We start from the raw sequence: 19,265 nt of genomic DNA, 5'->3' as shown, positions 1-19,265 counted from the left end.
GGAAAATTATATATTCTGATAATAAAACAGATGGGAAACAAAGAGGGCCCATAAGACCAACAGTCACTGATTAAGATGCTTTCTATATGAATGGGCCTCATCCTTTTGTCCAAAGGGACTACCTGGCATCTGTTCCATGTTAGTGACAGTGACTCACTCCAGGCTGCTAAACAGACATGGGAGGCTACAGATCATAGCACAGTCCCCAGAGTTGCACATAACCCCAGTGCCTATTCACTTGCTCTCCGAAATAAATCTGTAAAGTAACCTCCTCCAAGGAGTTTTTGCTTTTGGAGAATAAAATTAAGATTATGTCAATTTTCTATAGTATACAATAAGCTCAAGTAGGCAGTATTATTGATACGATGATTAATATATTAATTTATTTCCATTTTCACTTTCATACTATTCAGTCCCAATTCTCTGAAAAAAAAAAAAAAAAAACACTGGAAAAAAACAGGTTTACTATTATATAGCAGAGAAACAAGGATGTTTCTTGGTTTCAAAGTTCGATTTGTAAGTTAAACCGAGTCAACACAAAAACCTTCCTTCAGCCAAATAAAAATAGGAAATTAAAAACCCTTTTGCAAATTCTTGGTATTATCAGGTTGCTATGAATCTGAAATACACACAGATTATAACCTTAAGCATTAGGCTGGCACAAAAGTAATCGCGGTTTTTGCCACTGAAATGGCAAAACTGCATTTACTTTTGTACCAACCTGGTATTATAAACTATATACAAAGCAAGTTGAGAAACCAAAAACAAAATAAATGTCTACAAACATGCTTTCCAATGTACTATAAACAAACCTTTACTTAAGATCTTGAAATCAAAATTAGTTTGTATAGTATTCAGACCTAATAACAAAGCAAGATGAAATAACAGCATCCTCATTATCAGAATAGTAACTTTTATATAAAAGATTACTATGTGTCAGAAACCAAGTGCTTTCATTTCATTTAATTCTGGTAACAAGGAGGGAACAAAGGCTAGAAATTGGGTCACCAGCCCAACATGACCCAACTATTAGTAGTAGGTAGAGAAGTGGGTCTTTGAACCTAGGTAGTCTGGCTTTGGAATCTGTGCTCACAACCACTGTGCTATCATGTCTCTGATATCAGCTACTAATTAAAAAATCAAAAATGTGTGTCTTCCTAACCTTAATCATCATGGGATAAGGAATATTCTTGGCTCCTTTATGTCTAAATTTTCAACATACTTTTTCCCTTTCAACCTATTACTACCCTCAATTTTGAGTCAGCTGATTTTATGTGATTCTTTCCCTCCCACCCTCAGTACACTGCCTTTATGTGGCTGTATTTGTATTAGTCTCTGCTTAGAATAACCAAAAATGTATGAAATGATGAAACCTTGTTTGTTTGATATAAAAGCAGCGTTAAATACTTTCCGTAACTTTGGTCTCTTATCAAGCCTTCAAAGACTTGCTCAGGAAAGTACTGTTGATGTTGATAACCAGAGTATCCCACCAGGAGCACATGATGCCTTGGACTGCAATATTGTCACAGCAGTGTCTTCAGTTCTTCTCTACTGTGTATAATGCAGAGCAAGATGAGGGTGGTGGCAGAAATTATGGTAGTAAATATAAGATATATTTTCTAGAAATATATACATTTCATGGAAAGAAAACATTAAGACCATATCAAGACAAATATACAAATGAGAAAGTTACATTTATCTCAAAAAAATCCAGGCTATACAAACAGACAACTGAAAGCCACACAGGAAGAAATTTCCGGGAAAAAAAGTCTCACCTACAAGATTATTTACATGTTTAGGGCCAATATTATTAAAAGACGTGGTCCCCTAGGTCTAGTAGAAACATATAGTCTATGCTAACACACTTGGGAAGAAGACTATTGTCCTTCCTTGTACACGACAAAAAACAAATGAACCAAACCCCTAGAAGGTATCAATGCACAGAGGTTTTAATACCTTGGCTTTAATGATTTTTCAAGGTAAGAAACAAATTCAAATTGGTTGTGGCTTCAACTCAGTAATTACAATCACAATGCATCTCTGAAAGGCCCTGCATTTGGAGGCAGAGTAATCTGCAAATATGATAGTTTTTACATATGCCCTGTTACCTACACCGATATAATTACTACATTATCTTATAAAGACAAACAGTTGCTTCAAACTCTTTAAAAAATATATAATGAGTTTTCCAAAGACTCAAGTCTATATTCAAACCAAGATGAGTAAAAAAAATCTATTACTTTCCTAGGGTCACTTTCTTCCTTTACTCCTGCTTAAATGCAAAAGCTGATAGTTTCTGATTTGTAGAAAAATCTAAAGGTTTCTGCTTTTTAGGCAAATTCAGATTCTCTTTAGTTTTTTCTTCCTGGTTTTCTGTTTCATCGCTTTCATCAACCACACGGTTTCGCTTCTTTGCTTCAGCTCCATCACTTGCCTTTTCTCCTTTGGCTTTGTTAGCCCATGCCTTTGTAAAATAGCAGGGGTGAAAAGAAAATATTTTTAGGAAATAACAAATAAGAAGTAAATGATTTATTTACTTTTCCAGGTAATATTTTTATATATAAAGCAGAATAATTAGCACTTGAATTAAGTGTTCTCATTGTTAACAAATCTTTTATTACTTAAATGCAGAGCACATTAAACATTTGTACTACTTTTATATCTCAATCTAAGCTTTGCTTATATTAATCATATAGTTGCAAAATACTATAATTACAGTACTATTTAAAAAGGAAACTTTTTATTCTAAGATAATTGCAGTTTCACATGCAGCTGTATGAAATAATACAGAAAGATCCTGTGTAGCCTTGACCCAGTTTTCCCCAGTGGTAACATTTTGCAAAACTATAGCCCAACAATCACAACTATAGGGAACTGACATTGAAACAATCCCATTTTACTTCTATCATTTGGGTGTATGTATGTATTTAATTTTATTGTAGGTTTATTTGTTTACCACCACAGTCAAAATACAGAACCGCTTCCCCAAGCCCCAACTCCGACTCCAACCCCGGGCAACCACTACTCTATTCTCCATCCTGATCACGTTATCATTTCAGGAATGTTATATAAAGGAGTATATATTCTTTGGGGTTTGGTTTTTATTCACTTAGCAAGAGCCAGATAAAGTCCACTCATTTCATCTGTCTCTTAAATCTCTTTTAATCTATAAGAGTTCCCCGCTCCTACTTTATTTCCCTGGCCATTTCAAGGGCTCTTCAAGCTGTAGAATTTCTCACATTAACAAACTGGATTTAAGTAAATGTTTACGGTTTACCTTAAGAACATTGATTACATTTTTAAGTATTCAAAAACACAATCACAGCCTTTGCCAAGTCTCTTCCTTTTTTGCGGTGTAAGGTCTTATTTATTTAGATGCCATTTTATCGAACAACAAATGAGAAACATAAAATTGTAAACGAGGTTCTAAATGATGCTAAAGGTGTTTAGACCAGTTTCTGGCTTCTTCATTACACAACACCATTTTCATAAAACCCAATTTACCAAAGCAAGTATCTATGTTACTAGGTGCCTGTGCTGTGCCCTGCCATTCCTGGGGAAGTGAAACCTGAGGATTTAACTGGTACACCACACACATTCCTTCCACATCTAACACAGAAATTGCTCCTTCCTTCCTTCACATGGCAGAAGTTCATGAGAAGCAAGCCAGACACCTGTCCTAATTTCCATGTCAAAGGCTGGAACAGAACACCAGTCTTTTTCCCAAAAGGAACAGTCTCATGGAGTATCCAATGTGTAAGTAGATAGAATTTCTAAAAATTCTGCTTGCAAGAACCCTAAAGTAGTATTCAAAAAATGTGAATTCATTTTTACTTATTAATTTTTTTTTCCCCCTTGAGACATGGTCTCACTCTGTCACCCATGCTGGAGTGCAGTGGCACAATCACGGCTCACTGCAGCCTTGACCTCCTGGGCTCAAGTAAGTGATCTTCCCACCTCAGCCTCCTGAGTAACTGGGACTACAGGTGTGTGCCACCATGCCAGGCTAATTTTTAAATTTGTTGTAGAGATGGGGTATCACTATGTTGTCTAGGCTGGTCTCAAACTCCTGGGCTCAACAGATCCTCCTGCCTTGGCCTCCCAAAGTGCTAGGATTATAGGCTTGAGCCAATGAACTCAGCTTGACACTTTTGATTTTTAACAAATGTATCTTTTCTTGGGGTAGCCTCCTAACTTACAACATACAGGAACTTACAGAAATTAAAACGGTAAACTGTCAAAAAATTAATCATCCAGGCTGGGCAACACAGTGAGAGCTTATCTCTATAGAAAAAAAAAAAAAGAGGACAATTGCTTGAGCCCAGGAGGTCGAGGTAGTAGTGAGCCGTGATCACACCAAGACACTCCTGCCTGGATGAAAAAACAAGACCTGCCTCAAACAAAAACAAAACAAAAAACCCATCACCATTACATAATAATTACTACCTATCCATATTACGACATATATGACAAACTCTTTCAAAATAAGTTTGGTGGATGTATTCAATTTCCAAAAACAGAAAAAGGTTTTTCCTTTTTTTTTTTTTTTAAAGTTATCATGATTATTATCATCGTTGTTGTTATTATTATTAGAGATTATTATTATTATTATTATTGTTAGAGATGAGGTCTCATTATGTTGCCCAGGCTGGTCACAAACTGCTGAGCTTAAGTGATCCTCCCGCCTTGGCCTCCCAATGTGCTAGGATTACAGGCGTAAGACACCACACCCGGCCAAAAGGCATTTCTATAATAATTTTTTAAATCTGGTAATTCACTAAGATCTCAACCTTGGCACAATTATCCTTACCTTTCTTTCTTCAGTTGACAATACTCTAAACCGAATCATTCCTTCTTTTATTATGTCTGCTTCATCTGAAAAGTCAGGATTGTCAGACAAAATGTTACTTCTATTTTCTTCTAGCCACATCTGGAACCCAGTCTTTGGCCTAAAATCACAATTATGTGAAAATATTTTATACTTAATACAGAGTTAAATCTTTGACATCTATTATGTAAAATAAGGAAGACACAGTTACACTTGTTAATATTCATATTACTTTTTTTTTTTTGAGACGGAGTCTCACTCTGTCACCCAGGCTGGAGCGCAATGGTGCGATCTCAGCTCACTGCAACCTCTGCCTCCTGAGTTCAAGCGATTCTCCTGCCTCAGCCTCCCAAGTAGCTGGGATTACAGGCATGCGCCACCACATCCGGCAAATTTTTTGTATGGGGTTTCACCATGTTGGTCAGGCTGGTCTCAAACTCCTGACCTCAAGCGATCTGCCCACCTTGGCTTCCCAAAGTGCTGGGATCACAGGCATAAGCCACTGTGACTGGCCTCATATTACTTTAAACTGCCTAGAGACTGCAGGATCAATGAACTGGAAAATCCTTTGTAAGGTAAATTCAAAAGGATCACTCACATTTGTATTTTCCAAGTGTAGCAACCATGAACTCTGTACTTTCAACTTTTTAATGAATGTAGACAGGCTCAAGGTCTCTAACCTCACTTAGCCCTTGTGGCCTGGTAAAATTCTTCCACATGTCCTTGGTACGCTCTTTTTCTATTTGCCCAAACCAGCTATTTGAATTCCTCACTACTTTTCTCAAGTCCCTTTCCCATCGCCTCACCCTTGCTCTCAGCGCTGACCTGCATCAGCATTAGGTGAAGCATGGACACAGCACATTTGTACATTTCATTAGATTCCACTCATGACATAAATTGTCTTTAAGTTACACAAGTGAAGGTTTAATGCAAATATTTAACATTTACTGATCACTTATTATCTACTAGGCACTATTCTAAAAGCTTTATGCATAATACCTTATTTAAATGACAATAACACTATGAGATAGATACAATTATTATCTCCATTCCATAAGTGAGGAAAGGGAGGCTGAGAGAGGTGAAATAACTTATCCCAGGTTACACAAACAGTAAAACTCAGACCTGGGATTCAACAACCAGGCAATTTGACTCCAGAGTCTATGGTTTTGTTTTTTTACATAGAGTCTCGCTCTTTCCCCCAGGCTGGAGTGCAGTGGCTCCATTTCAGCTCACTGCAACCTCCACCTTCTGGGTTCATGCGATTCTCCTGCCTCAGCCTCCCGAACAGCTGGGACTACAGGCACGGACCACCACACCTAGCTAATTTTTGTATTTTTAGTAGAAACAGGGTTTCACCATATTGGCCAGGCAGGTCTCGAACTCCTGACCTCGTGATCCGCCCGCCTCAGCCTCCCAAAGTGCTAGGATTACAGGTGTGAGCCGCTGTGCCCGGCCCAGAGTCTCTTATGTTTAACTCACCAGTTATACGCCCCTCACTAGGATGAACCTAAACGAATCCTAAATAACAAGTCTAAACGTTTTTTTAATTTTATTTATTTATTTATTTATTTTTTTGAGACAGAGTCCCGCTCTCTTGCCCAGGCTGGAGTGCAGTGGCGCGATCTCGGCTTACTGCAAGCTCCACCTTCCGGGTTCACGCCATTCTCCTGCCTCAGCCTCCTGAGTAGTTGGGACTACAGGCTCCCGCCACCACTCCCAGCTAATTTTTTGTATTTTTAGTAGAGATGGGGTTTCACCGTGTTAGCCAGGATGGTCTCGATCTCCTGACCTCGTGATCCGCCCATCTCGGCCTCCCAAAGTGCTAGGATTACAGGCTTGAGCCATCGCACCTGGCCTAAACTTTTTAAGGTTAAAAAAATTTTATTAAAAAATTACTAGTATGACCATAACCACTTGCTCTAATTTCTGAAAATAAGCAAATTTTAAGTAATCTTAACGTAAACCGATTTCCAGAAAAATAATAGATCAAAACAAGTAAAAATCAAGGTATAACAAAGGTTCTTGAATTTCCAAAAATTAATGAAGACCCTTTTTTTTTTTTTTTTTTTTTTGAGACGGAGTCTCGCTCTGTCGCCCAGGCTGGAGTGCAGTGGCCGGATCTCAGCTAACTGCAAGCTCCGCCTCCCGGGTTCACGCCATTCTCCGGCCTCAGCCTCCCGAGTAGCTGGGACTACAGGCGCCCGCCACCTCGCCCGGCTAGTTTTTTGTATTTCTTAATAGAGACGGGGTTTCACCGTGTTAGCCAGGATGGTTTCGATCTCCTGACCTCGTGATCCGCCCGTCTCGGCCTCCCAAAGTGCTGGGATTACAGGCTTGAGCCACCGCGCCCGGCCATGAAGACCCATTTTAATGAAACTTGGAGCAACGTCACAAATCTACCTAACAGCCTGCAATCTTCTGCTTCTAAACAGCTATTTTTAAAAACAAAACCAAACTTGAACATTTCTTTCTTTTTTTGTTTTTTAAAGAGATGTGAGTCTCACTATGTTGCCCAGGCTGGCTGCAAACTTCTGGGCTTAAGCAACCCTTCTGCCTCAACCTTCTAAGTAGCTGGGACTAAAAGAGTGCACAGCCACCTGGCTAAAATTGGACATTTCTGATTTAGTATATCAACATCTGTGAAAAATATTAGTTTTAATAGTCATAATTCCTTAAAATTTCAAAAAGTAAGTTTTATGTATAACCGATAGTATGAAAAATTAAATTATCAATCTTCTTTGTTGTTGTTTCAAGAGACAGGGTCTTGCTTTGTCGCCCAGGCTGGAGTGCAGTGGTATAATCAGCTCACTGCCACCTCAAATTCCTGGGCTCAAGCAATCCTCCCACCTCAGACTTCCAAGTAGCTGGGACTACAGGCACGTGCCACCACACCTGGCTGATTTTAAAACTTTTGGTAGAGACGGGGTCTCCCTACATTGCCCAGGCTGGTTTCAATCTCCTGGGCTGAAGCTATCTGACCACATTGGCCTTCCAAAGTGTTAGGCTTGGCCAGGTATGGTGGCTCACACCTGTAATCCCAGCACTTTGGGAAGCTGAGGTGGGCAGATCACTTGAGGCCAAGAGTTTGAGACCAGCCTGGTCAATGTGGCAAAACTCCATCTCTGCCAAAAAATAACAAAATTAGCAGGCATGGTGGCACACACCTGTAATCCCAGCTACTCAGGAGGCTGAGGCATGATAATCGCCTGAACCCAGGAGATGGAGGTTGCAGTGAGCTGAGATTGCACCAGTGCACTCCAGCCCTGGTGACAGAGCAAGACTGTCTCAAAAAAAGCATTAGGCGGGTGGGGCATGGTGACTCACAACTGTAATTCCTGTGCTTTGGAAGGCCAAGGCGGGTGGATCCCCTGAGGTCAGGAGTTCAAGACCAGCCTGACCAACATGGAGAAACCACGTCTCTACTAAAAATACAAAATTAGAAGGGCGTAGAGGCACATGCCTGTAATCCCAGCTACTCAGGAGGCTGAGGCAAGAGAATCACTTGAACCCGGAGGCAGAGGTTGTGGTGAGCCGAGATTGTGCCACTGCACTGCAGTCTGGGCAACAAGAGCGAAAAAAAAAAGTTAGGCTGAAAAAAAAGCATGAGCCACTACGCTCGGCCTATCAATTTTCTTAAATAAAATTTTCATTGTTTAAGACCTAAATTAAATTCAGAACAAAACAGGAAATGTGAAAACCACAGCCACTCCCTCAAATTAAACTGGTTCACATAAAGTTATTAGGAAAATAAGATATACTTTATTTTATTATTATTTTTCTCCCTGGACTGCTCAGCATGAGAAAAATAAGATATATTATGGCAAAAATGAAATTGTGACTATTCTTTTCTTCTTGTTTTTTCTGAGAAGGAGTCTCACTCTGTCGCGTAGACTGGAGTGCAGTGGCGCAATCTTGGCTCACTGCAGCCTCCATCTCCTGGGTTCAAGCAATTCTCCTGCCTCAGCCTCCTGAGTGCCCAGCCACTATAAAGAAGTTCTTTATGTAGTAATAGAAAATAAGCTGCAAAAGCTATTGTTAAGTGAAAAAAGTAAGGTACAGAATAATGTGTGAAACAAAAAATAGACAAATAGGTATTTGCACATAAACAGAATAATTTTGGAAAGTTCTACAAGAAACTTGTTGCAGTGGTTGTTTTTGGAGACAGAAACTAGTTGGATGAAACTACTTATTAATATACTCCTTTTTGTATCTTGTTGTTTCTTCCCATTAAACTATTTAAAAACAAACAAAAAAAATTATAAAATATATCCCAATAAAATATATCTACAATTTAAAAATATACAATTTACTGAAGCATATTTTAATAAATATTGTAAATAGACATTAATATCTGTGGCTTCCTTAAAGCCACAAGTGTCCAGAATGCCCACTACCAATGCCAATGTATTATTTGTATTAAGGAATAACAGCACTGCATAATTTTGTATTGCTGCTACTGTATACTTTTTATACTTCGTCACTGCATGCTAAATTTCTCTATGTACTGACCTTTGGTTTTCAGTGTTTTGAGGACATATAGCTGGGGTTTCAGATAATACATTTTTAGGATTTTCTTCTTTCACTTCCTCAGTTTTATTAGTTTGAGAATTTCTTTTCTGGAAATAGGATGCTGCAGATGCCTATAAAAACAAATGTGAACACTGCAATAACATCTAGTATAATTTTATATGTTTTATAAGCAAGTTCTGAAAAATGTGAAGAAACATCTATAATTACTGAGAATTCTTACATGAAATCTTGAGTTCTTAGTTGTAAATAAATAGGCAAACACATGCAAAACCAAAAAAGTATACTTCAGATTCCATGTTTTTTTTCTTTTTTTTTTTTTTTTGAGACGGAGTCTCACTCTGTTGCCCAGGCTGAAGTGCAGTGGCGCGATCTCGGCTCACTGCAACCTCCGCCCTGAGTTCAAGTGGTTCTCCTGCCTCAGCCTCCCGAGTAGCTGGAATTACAGGCGCCTGCCACCCGCCCGGCTAATTTTTTGTATTTGTAGTATAGACAAGAGTTTCACCATCTTGGCCAGGCTGGTCTTCAACTCCTGACCTCGTGTGATCCATCCGCCTCGGCCTCTCAAAGTGCTGGGATTACAGGCGTGAGCCACTACGCCTGGCCTAAATTCCATGTTTTCTAAGTGAATACAATTATATGAAATAGAAAAGATAAACAATAGATCTATTTTACTGATGACAAATCCGGGATCAAATACTTATGAGAGTGGAAAAATCAGGATTCAAAACAAGGAAAAATTAGGGCCATGTACAGTATCAGTCACTATTAAATAATAGTAAATAATAGTAAATATTTATTATGAATAATAGTAAATAAGAATATACATCAGAACTATCTGGGTGATTTTAATAAAAATACAGATAAATGTCTGAGCTTCTGGGGTCTGAGTATATACATTTTTAAAAAGTGATTCTATAAAAGCAAGGAGCGGGGCAGGACAGGCTGGGTGTGGTGGCTCATGCCTGTAATCCCAGCACTTTGGGAGGCTGAGGTAGGTGGATCACTTGAGGCCAGGAGTTCGAGACCAGTCTGGCCATCATGCTGAAACCCCATCTCTACTAAAAATACCAAAATTAGCTGGGCGTGGTGGCAGGCCCCTGTAATCCCAGCTACTCAGGAGGCTGAGGCATGAGAATTGCTTGAACCCAGGAGCGAGCTGAGATCCTGACACTGCACTCCAGCCAGCCTGGGTAACAGAGTGAGCCTCTGTCTCAAAAAAGACAGGGAGAGCAGGATAGTGGTCATGGAAGTCAGAATCTGCTACAAAGTGTGTAACAACTCATGAGGCAGAAGAGGGAGTGATTCTGAAGCAAAAACACAAGTTTTGGGGTTTGTTTTTTTCAGATGGGGTATCTCTTATAGTTTCCCAGACTGGACTCAAACTTCTGGGCTCAAGTGATCCTTCCACCTCAGCCTCCTGAGTAGCTGGGACTACAGGTGTGTGCCACTGTGCCCAGGTGTAAAAACAGAATTGAACCCACTTCCCTAACAAGACAATTGTAAACAGTCATAACCTCCTATCCTATATCTGAAACAGTGAACAAAACTGAAGACAAACAGATCCCATGCTGCTTACTGCAGAGGAGGGTAGCTGAAACAGTACCTGCTTAGGCTTCGGCTTTGGAATCAGAGGCTTTATAATGGGAGACTTTTCATTATTTGTAGTTCGATTAAGTGCAGTGGATTTCTTGGATGATTTGCCCATATTGTCTAAAATATTAGTTGAACGTGCTGAATTCATTGACATGGCTGGTTCTTTGGAACTGGCTGATACCTAAAGAGCAAACTAGTGTTAGCACTTTATGTTTAAAGTTTATGTTTATGTTTAAAGAAGAAAAATATCCCAAGAGACTTATTTTTTCTTAAAATTTCTGTTAAGTTTGTATTGCCATCTCATCTTTAGAACTAAATACATTTGGTACAATCCAAATTAAGGAGGATACATATATTCCCAAATATCACATCCCCAAGAAAGACAGAGGTATCTTTCAAAACCATAGGTACTTAGAAGGTAGGTGGAAAAGACAACTCTCAGCCCAAGTGCTGCTTTCTTCTGTTTCCACACAGATCAGTCTTTCATGCCTCCAAGTCTGGGGAGAGTCATCTCATCACTTGGAAATACTTCTTTGTATAGAAATGTATTTAAATAATATAAAACATCACTTGGAAGACTTTACCTTAAAGGGATTTACTCGTCCTTGGCTGCTAAAGGTAACTGCACCTTTCACAAAAAAGAAACCCTTGCTTAATAATGGTAGAAAATAGATGACTTCTGACATCTATAATACTACACAGAATATTGTAATCCCCATTAAATGAAAACAAATGTATTTTGCAACTTTTAAAAACTATTAGCAGACATCCTTTTTCCTATTTCTAAGCCAAAATAAAAGCTATTAAATGTGAACTATCCCAATATGTACATACTGAAACATATTCAGTATGTACAGATCTTTTTCTCCTGTTACTGCGGAAGAGGCAGTGGCTAGTCTGAGCTAAGGTTAGTAATCCCTTTACATGTGTTCTGTATCCCATGCCCTCCTGCTTTGTCAGAAAACCTGACCTATCAAGTTTCTTGACAGCCTACATCTTTGACTTTTCCCTATTTATTGGCCCCTAAAGTTTCCCAACTTAAAAAGAAACAAAAACCAAACCTTCTCTACCCTACATTCCTTCCAGTCATCATTTTCTCTCGTCTCCTCCATCCAGTCATTTTTTTTTTTTTTTTGAGACAGAGTCTCACTCTTGTTGCCCAAGCGATCTTGGCTCACTGCAACGTCCACCTCTCAGGTTCAGGCAATTCTACTGTCTCAGCATCCCGAGTAGCTGAGATTATAGGCGCCTGCTACCACACCTGGCTAATTTTTGTATTTTTAGTAAAGACAGGGTTTCACCATGTTGGCCAGGCTGGTCTTGAACTCCTGACCTCAGGTGATCCATCTGCCTTGGCCTCCCACAGTGCTGGGATTACAAGCATGAGCCACTGTGCCCGGTCATCCAGCCAAATTTTTCCAAGAGCTGTTGACACTATTATCATTTCCTCACCACCCATACATTCCTCCATACAATATAGCACTTCCAGCCCTACTACCCTACAGAATCTCCTCTTGCTAAGGTCCTCAATGATCTCTACATGGTCAAATCTGGTGGATACCTGTCAGTCACCTTATTTGCTCTATCAATGGCATCCCACATAGCTGACTGTTCCTTTCTTCTTGATACTTTGTCCTCTCTTGACTTCTGAGATACTGTATTCCCTGACTTAGTTCCTTCCTCTCTGGACCTGTGGACTCATTGTCTTCCAATAGTTGGTTCCTCCTCTTCCTCTACCCGATGCTCAAATGTTGGAGATTCCCTAGTCCTAAGCTCATTTTTCTTCTTGCTTTACATTCTCCCCCAATGCTTGCTTCCCCATGCCCATGGTTTAAATTGCTATACTTATGCCAATGATTTTCACTTTGTATCTCTTGACCAGAATACTTTCCTGAGCTCCTGATTCAAATATCTGTCTTCATGACATTCTACTTACCTTACAGTAATTCATCATCTTCCTCTCTAAATCTGCTTTTCCCTAGTGTTTCCTGACTTAGGAAATGGCACCATCATTCACTCAAGTACTCAAGCCAGTGTTAACAAACTAATCTCTAATTAAGAGCTTTCCTGGCATGGTGGCTCATGCCTGTAATCCCAGCACTTTGTGAGGCTGAGGAGGGAGGACTGCTTGAGCCCAGTTTAAGACCAGCCTGGGTAACATAGGGAGAGACCCTGTCTCTACAAAAACAAAAAACATAACGAAACAAAAAACCCAAACCAAACCAAAACAAGACAGACATGGTGACACATGCCTATGGTCCCAGTTACTTGGGAGGCTGAAGTGGAAAGATCGCTTGGGTCTGGGAGGTTGAGGCTGCAGTGAGTCATAATCATGCTACTGCACTCTAACCTGGGTGACGAGTCAGACCCTGGGGGAAAAAAAAAGAGGAGGGAAGGAGGGAAGAAGGGACAGATGGAGGGAGGGAGGAAAGGAGAGAGGGAGAGAGGGAGGGAGGGAGGGAGTGAAGGAGGAAAGGAGAGAGGGAGGGAGGGAGGAAGGAAGGAAGGAAGGAAGGAAAGGAGAGAGGGAGGGAGGGAGGGAGGAACTAACTAACTTTCCAGCTGAGCATGGCCACTTGTGCCTATAATCCCAGAACTTTGGGAGGCTAAGGCAGGAGAGTCGCTTAAGCCCAGGAGTTCCAGACCAGCCTCAGCAACAAAGCGAGCCCCTCTCTCTACAAAAAGTACACACCAAAAATTAACCAAGCATGGTGATGCACAACTGTAGTCATAGCTACTCAGTAGGGTGAGGCAGGAGGATCACTTGAGCACACAAGTTCAAGGCTGTAGTGAGTTAGGACTGCATCAGTGCATTCCAACTCTACTCCAGTCTGAGTGACAAAGCAAGATACCCTGTATCCCCCCATCCCCACAAAACAACAACAACAAAAAAAACTTTCCATCTAGCCAATAAAAATTGTTTTATTTATCTTGTTTCTGAAAATACTTTATAGAAGTTTCCCCTTTTTTCTCTCCTGACAGAGTGCTAGCCCCTTGCGGTTTGGTGCCTCCCTGATTCATGAATCACGGAACGCTCAAATTAATCCTGTAAGATTTAAATGTGCTTAAGTTTTTCTTCTATTACAAGAAACTGAGTCATTCTTTATGCCCTGAACTCCTACATGCTCTTCATCATCTTCAGAAATAGCTCTCCAATTCTGCCCATTCTTTCTAACATCACCATCATCACCTTAGCTCAGGCCCTTATTCAGTCTCATTTGGACTGCCACTGTAGTCTATTTATTTTTTAATTTTTATTTACTTACTCTTCTTATTTTTTTAGATGAAGTCTCACTCTGCCACCCAGGGTGGAGTGCAGTGGCATTATCTCCACTTACTGCAACCCCCACCTCGTGGATTCAAGCAATTCTGCCTCAGCCTCCCAAGTAGCTGGGATTACAGGCATGATTTTTTTTTTTTAATTTTTTTTTTATTTTTAAGAGAGATATGGTTTCACCATTTTGGCCAGGCTGGTCTTGAACTCCTGACCTCAAGTGCTCCACCTGCCTTGGCCTCCCAAAGTGCTGAGATTACAGGCGTGAGCCCCCATGCCTGGCCTATTTACTTATTTTTTGATACAGGGTATTGCTCTGTCACCCAGGCTGGAGTGCAGTGGTGCAACCATAGCCTACTGCACCCTTGAACTCCTAGGCTCAAGATATCCTCCTGCACCAGCCTCCCAAATACCTGGGACTACCGGCGTGCACTACCATGCCTGGCTAATATTTTTATTTTTTACTTTTTGTAGAGATAGGGTTTCATTGTTCCCTAGGCTGGTCTCAAACGTCTGGCCTCAAGTGATGATTCAACCTTGGCCTCCCAAAATGCTGAGTTTACAGACGTGAGCCATCATGCCTGGGTATATCTATTCTTCTTCAGCACAGTGTGCCATGCTATATCTCTGCTTAAAACCTACAACAGTCTCTCAGTGACCTTAGAATAAAGAGCAAAATCCTGACTGGGTGTGGTGGCTCACACCTGTAGGTCCAACACTTTGGGATGTGGAGGTGAGCAAATTGCTTGAGTTTGAGACCAGCCTGGACAACAGAGTGACACCCCATATCTCTATTAAAAAAAAAAAAAAAGACCAAAATCCTCAATATGGCCTATACAGATCTGCATGACTTGGCTCCTGCCCATCACTCTAAAACCCTTCAGCACCACTTTCTCTTTGCTCTCTGAGCTTTTCACACCATCCTTTTGCAGTCTTCACTTCACACATACTGTTCCTTAAGTCCAATGCTTCTCTTCGGCTCCTGTTCCCATATATCTTTGCCTCGCTGACTATTATTCATCCTTCAGGTCTCTGCTGTAAATACTCCATGAGGTCTGCCTTGGAGTCCCTACCCATTCTCCACCGACTAGATGACAGCTATGTGTTATACGCTCTTTTCATATTCTATATGTTTTTTAAGTTAATTTTTTAAATGAAAGTAACATATGTCCACAGTTTAAAAAGTCAAATGGTATTATAAGGTTTATGCTCCCCACTGACAAAAGGCCAGCAGCGCCCTACTCCAACCTTCTCTATCCCGCAGGCCCACTCCCTGAACGCAACTATTTTCAACTCCTTTTTTTTTCTTTTCTTTTCTTTTTTTTTTTTTTTTGAGATAGAGTCTTACTCCATTGCCTAGGCTGGAGTGCAATGGCACGATCTCGGCTCACTGCAGCCTCTGCCTCCTGAGTTCAAGCGATTCTCCTGCTTCAGCCTCCCGAGTAGCTGGGATTACAGGCACACACCACCACACCCAGCTAATTTTTGTATTTTTAGTAGAGATGGGGTTTCACCATGTTGGCCAGGCTAGTCTAGAACTCCTGGCCTCGTTATCTGCCCGCCTTGGCCTCCCAAAGTGCTGGGATTACAGGCGTGAGCCACTGCACCTGGCCTTCAATTCCTTTTAACTATTTCTCCAGTATCCTGCATGTTTCCTCAGTGATATCCAGATCTGTCTTCTCAGCTGGGCTAAAATAGCATTAAAACAGAGATCAACCATGCATGTCTGTTTGACTTCTGTATCCACCATTAAGTAAAATGCCTGACACACAATAGGCAGTTTATAAACATTTGTTAAATGACCATAGCTTCACAAACAACATCTGAGATTAAAAAACAAAAACATAAACACACACACACAAAAATGGCCTTAAGGGGTAAGGTGTATTTGCGTAGATGTGCCACTTTACAGACAACTTTCAAAATTTCCTTGATATTACAAATTTATAAATATTTCTCACCTGACTTAGCTGAAATATCGGAGGAATTTGTACTTTTGGAAAATGAGTTCTGTCCTACAGATTAAAATAAAGCAATATAATGTAAATAGGGAAAATAAAGTCATCCTCAATATAAAACAACCTGACAGCAAAGAGGTCTGAAAAAAAGTATGAGTATTCAATTTCCCTCAGTTAAGTAAAATGGGAAAAGCCACATCCATGATAGTTCTCATCATTTATGGGCTTGCAAATGTATCTCACCAGGCTTATGTATTTCTGGTTTTTCTTCATCATCAGCTTCTCCACTGTCCTCGGCATCTTCTTCAACTTGATTTCTGAACCTTGGTTGGCTCCACTCTGTAGCAGTATTGCTGTAACTAAGAGAAAATAAGATTATTCAATAAAGAGCTATGTAAAGACCAACTTAACAATCAAGACAGTAAAGGAAAATTCAAACAACTGAATTATTTCTTACCCAGCATTCAGCTTTTTTCTGAAATCTTCTTCTTCTTCTCCCTCTTCCACCTGGGTTGCTGTCAATTCAGCTGCCTTCTCTACAGCCAGTTCACTAAGTTTTTGAGCTAGTATTAATTTCCGAGAGCGAGAAGCATATTTAATGGCTAAATTCACAGCATTTTGAGTCATTAGATCAGCAAGTTCCACACAACGGAATTCCCGCTCCAGTTTACAAGAAAGCTAATCCAAAAAGGGGGGGGGAAAAAAAGATCAAATCACATCAAGTAAAACTTTTTAAAGATACTGACACTATTAGTAAAACTGAGAAAATAGTTTTCTAGCTACTGTAACTCCCTGATTCTAAGATGCACATTTTTACAAGCTTTAACATCTTTGAAATTGGAATTACAATTAATTACAATTAATGGTGGGTCAGTTTGGCAGCATTTTTGTGTCTCCATGGCTTAAATGAATAAAGTAATGGTGCATTATGCCATAAATAGTGGCTTAGATTTGATGAAATATTACATAGCACTTTAAGCTACTAATTGCAAGAAAATTAAGAAATTCATTTAAAAAATTCAAGGGGGAGGCTGGGCATGGTGGCTCACACCTGTAATACCAGTGCCTTGGGAGGCCCAGGTGGGTGGATCATGAGGTCAGGAGTTCGAGATCAGCCTGGCCAACATGACAAAACCCCGTCTCTGCTAAAAACACAAAAATTAGCCAGGCGTGCTGGCGTGCGCCTGTAATCCCAGCTATTCAGGAGGCTGAGGCAGGAGAATCGCTTGAACCTGGGAGGTGGAGGTTGCAGTGAGCCGAGATTACACCACTACACTCCAGCCTGGGCGACAAAGCAAGACTCTGTCTCAAAAAAAAAAAAAAAAAAACAAAAAAAGCCAAGGGGACCAGGCGTGGTGGCTCACACCTGTAATCCCAGCACTTTGGAAGGCCAAAGCAGAGGGATCACTAGAGGCCAGGAGTTTGAGACTAGCCTGGGCAACACGGTGAGACCCTGTAACTACAAAAAATAAATTAGCTGGGCGTGGTGGCATGCACTTGTAGTCTCAGCTACTCAGGAGCCTGAGACAGGAGGTTCACTTGAGCCCAGGAGGTTGAGGCTGCAGTGAGTCACAATCTTGCCACTGTACTCTAGCCTGGGTGACAGTGAGACTCTGTCTCTAAAAAATACAAAAAAGAAAACCAACAAACTGAGAAAAATTGGTACTTTGAAGATTACTAAGGGTCTCCTAATTCATAGCATATTAGAACTGTTTTCTTACTTATATATTCCATGTCTGATCCATCAGCACAGAAGCTTTAGATATTCACCTGGATGTCCTTTTCAAGATTTTTAGTATCATTTATCTATAATCAGTACTTCTTAATCGGGATGGTACACTGCCTCCACTGCCTCAGGGGGCATTTAGAAATAAAAAGGAGGCTGGGCGTGGTGGCTCATGCCTATAATCCCAGCACTCTGGGAGGCCGAGGCGGGTGAATCACAAGGTCAGGAGATCGAGACCATCCTGGCTAACATGGTGAAACCCGTCTCTAGTAAAAATACAAAAGATTAGCCGGGCGTGGTGGCGGGCGCCTGTGGTCCCAGCTACACAGGAGGCTAAGGCAGGAGAATGGCGTGAACCCGGGAGGCAGAGCTTACAGTGAACCGAGATCGCACCACTGCACTCCAGCCTGGGCAACAGAGCGAGACTCCATCTCAAAAAAAAAAGAAAAGAAAAAGGAATAGTTTGGTTTCCACAGTGACTATGCTGAACTAAAGGCATTTGCCCGGGGGCCAGGAATGCTAAAGAACTCACCAATCCCCTCGAAATCCTGGGCTCAAGATATCCTCCTGCCCTGGTATCTTTGATATGAGTCCCCTGGTATTTTTGATATGAGAAACACTGCCACAAGGAAAAGCTCCTCTAAGGCTAAATAGCAAATACATGAAACATATTTCCTTACATGTGTTGTACAAAGTAAAAAGGCTGCTAGTTCCTGGACCACAAGTAACACTTTATCAAAGGAATAAAGCTTATTCTACAATAAAGTTTTCTTACTACCAAAATGAGTTTTCTTAATACCAAACTTAAGGCCATGTTGCATAAAGGTGACAGTAGTGAGTACTACTTTTTAGAGACAAGAGTGGCAATTTGCTCTGTGGTCTCATATACCACTTTGCTCTAAGAACCTTGTTTCTTCAACTTTAAAATTAAAAGTCTGGACCATTCACTCTGTCAACAAATATTAAGGTCTACTATGTGTTAAGCCACCACATCAGTGCCTGGCATACAACAGTGAGCAGGTCTCTGCTCTCAGGGGCGTAAAGTCTGGTGTAAAACAAATAGAGAAGAAATAATACTATACTCCTCTCCATAAACCAACCACGAGTGGGGACACAAGCACAGGAACTTTAAGACACCCTGCTCCAGAGATAAATGTACTTAAATATTCTAGACATCAAACCTGGCCACTGGTCACAAATAAATTTTCATCACACACAGCTGCCTAATTCAAAGAGGATGACAAAAGGCAGGCATATCTAAAAGCCTGATCGAAGTTCTTAAGATTGCCCAGCCCTGGATATTAAAAAAAAGTATACACTCAAACTTTGTAAAACAGTAACAGAAACTAGAGC

At 40.6% G+C, this 19,265-nt stretch overlaps 1 protein-coding gene across 3 annotated transcripts in view; it reads right to left on the bottom strand.

Annotated features, from left to right (window-relative positions):
- Nucleotides 1-361: 361 nt before the first annotated feature.
- Nucleotides 362-19,265, bottom strand: part of LOC105481788 (WD repeat and HMG-box DNA binding protein 1) — an 85,688-nt gene continuing 66,784 nt past the window's right edge. For 2 of the 3 annotated variants that reach the window (XM_011741522.3, XM_011741524.3), the window contains 8 exons: nt 16,644-16,864; nt 16,430-16,545; nt 16,190-16,243; nt 11,539-11,582; nt 10,965-11,135; nt 9,341-9,471; nt 4,811-4,949; nt 362-2,464 (listed from right to left, as the gene is read on the bottom strand). In XM_011741522.3, coding sequence (XP_011739824.1) covers nt 2,264-2,464; nt 4,811-4,949; nt 9,341-9,471; nt 10,965-11,135; nt 11,539-11,582; nt 16,190-16,243; nt 16,430-16,545; nt 16,644-16,864 — 1,077 coding nt within the window. In that variant the 3' untranslated portion in view covers nt 362-2,263. The remainder of the gene's footprint in view (nt 2,465-4,810; nt 4,950-9,340; nt 9,472-10,964; nt 11,136-11,538; nt 11,583-16,189; nt 16,244-16,429; nt 16,546-16,643; nt 16,865-19,265) is intronic. The other variant, XM_011741523.3, reaches the window with a different exon arrangement.

This window comes from Macaca nemestrina, chromosome 7 (assembly GCF_043159975.1).
Source record: "Macaca nemestrina isolate mMacNem1 chromosome 7, mMacNem.hap1, whole genome shotgun sequence".
NCBI lineage: Eukaryota > Metazoa > Chordata > Mammalia > Primates > Cercopithecidae > Macaca > Macaca nemestrina.
Note: the sequence above shows the minus strand (reverse complement) of the source record. Positions and strands in the feature narration are given on the sequence as shown.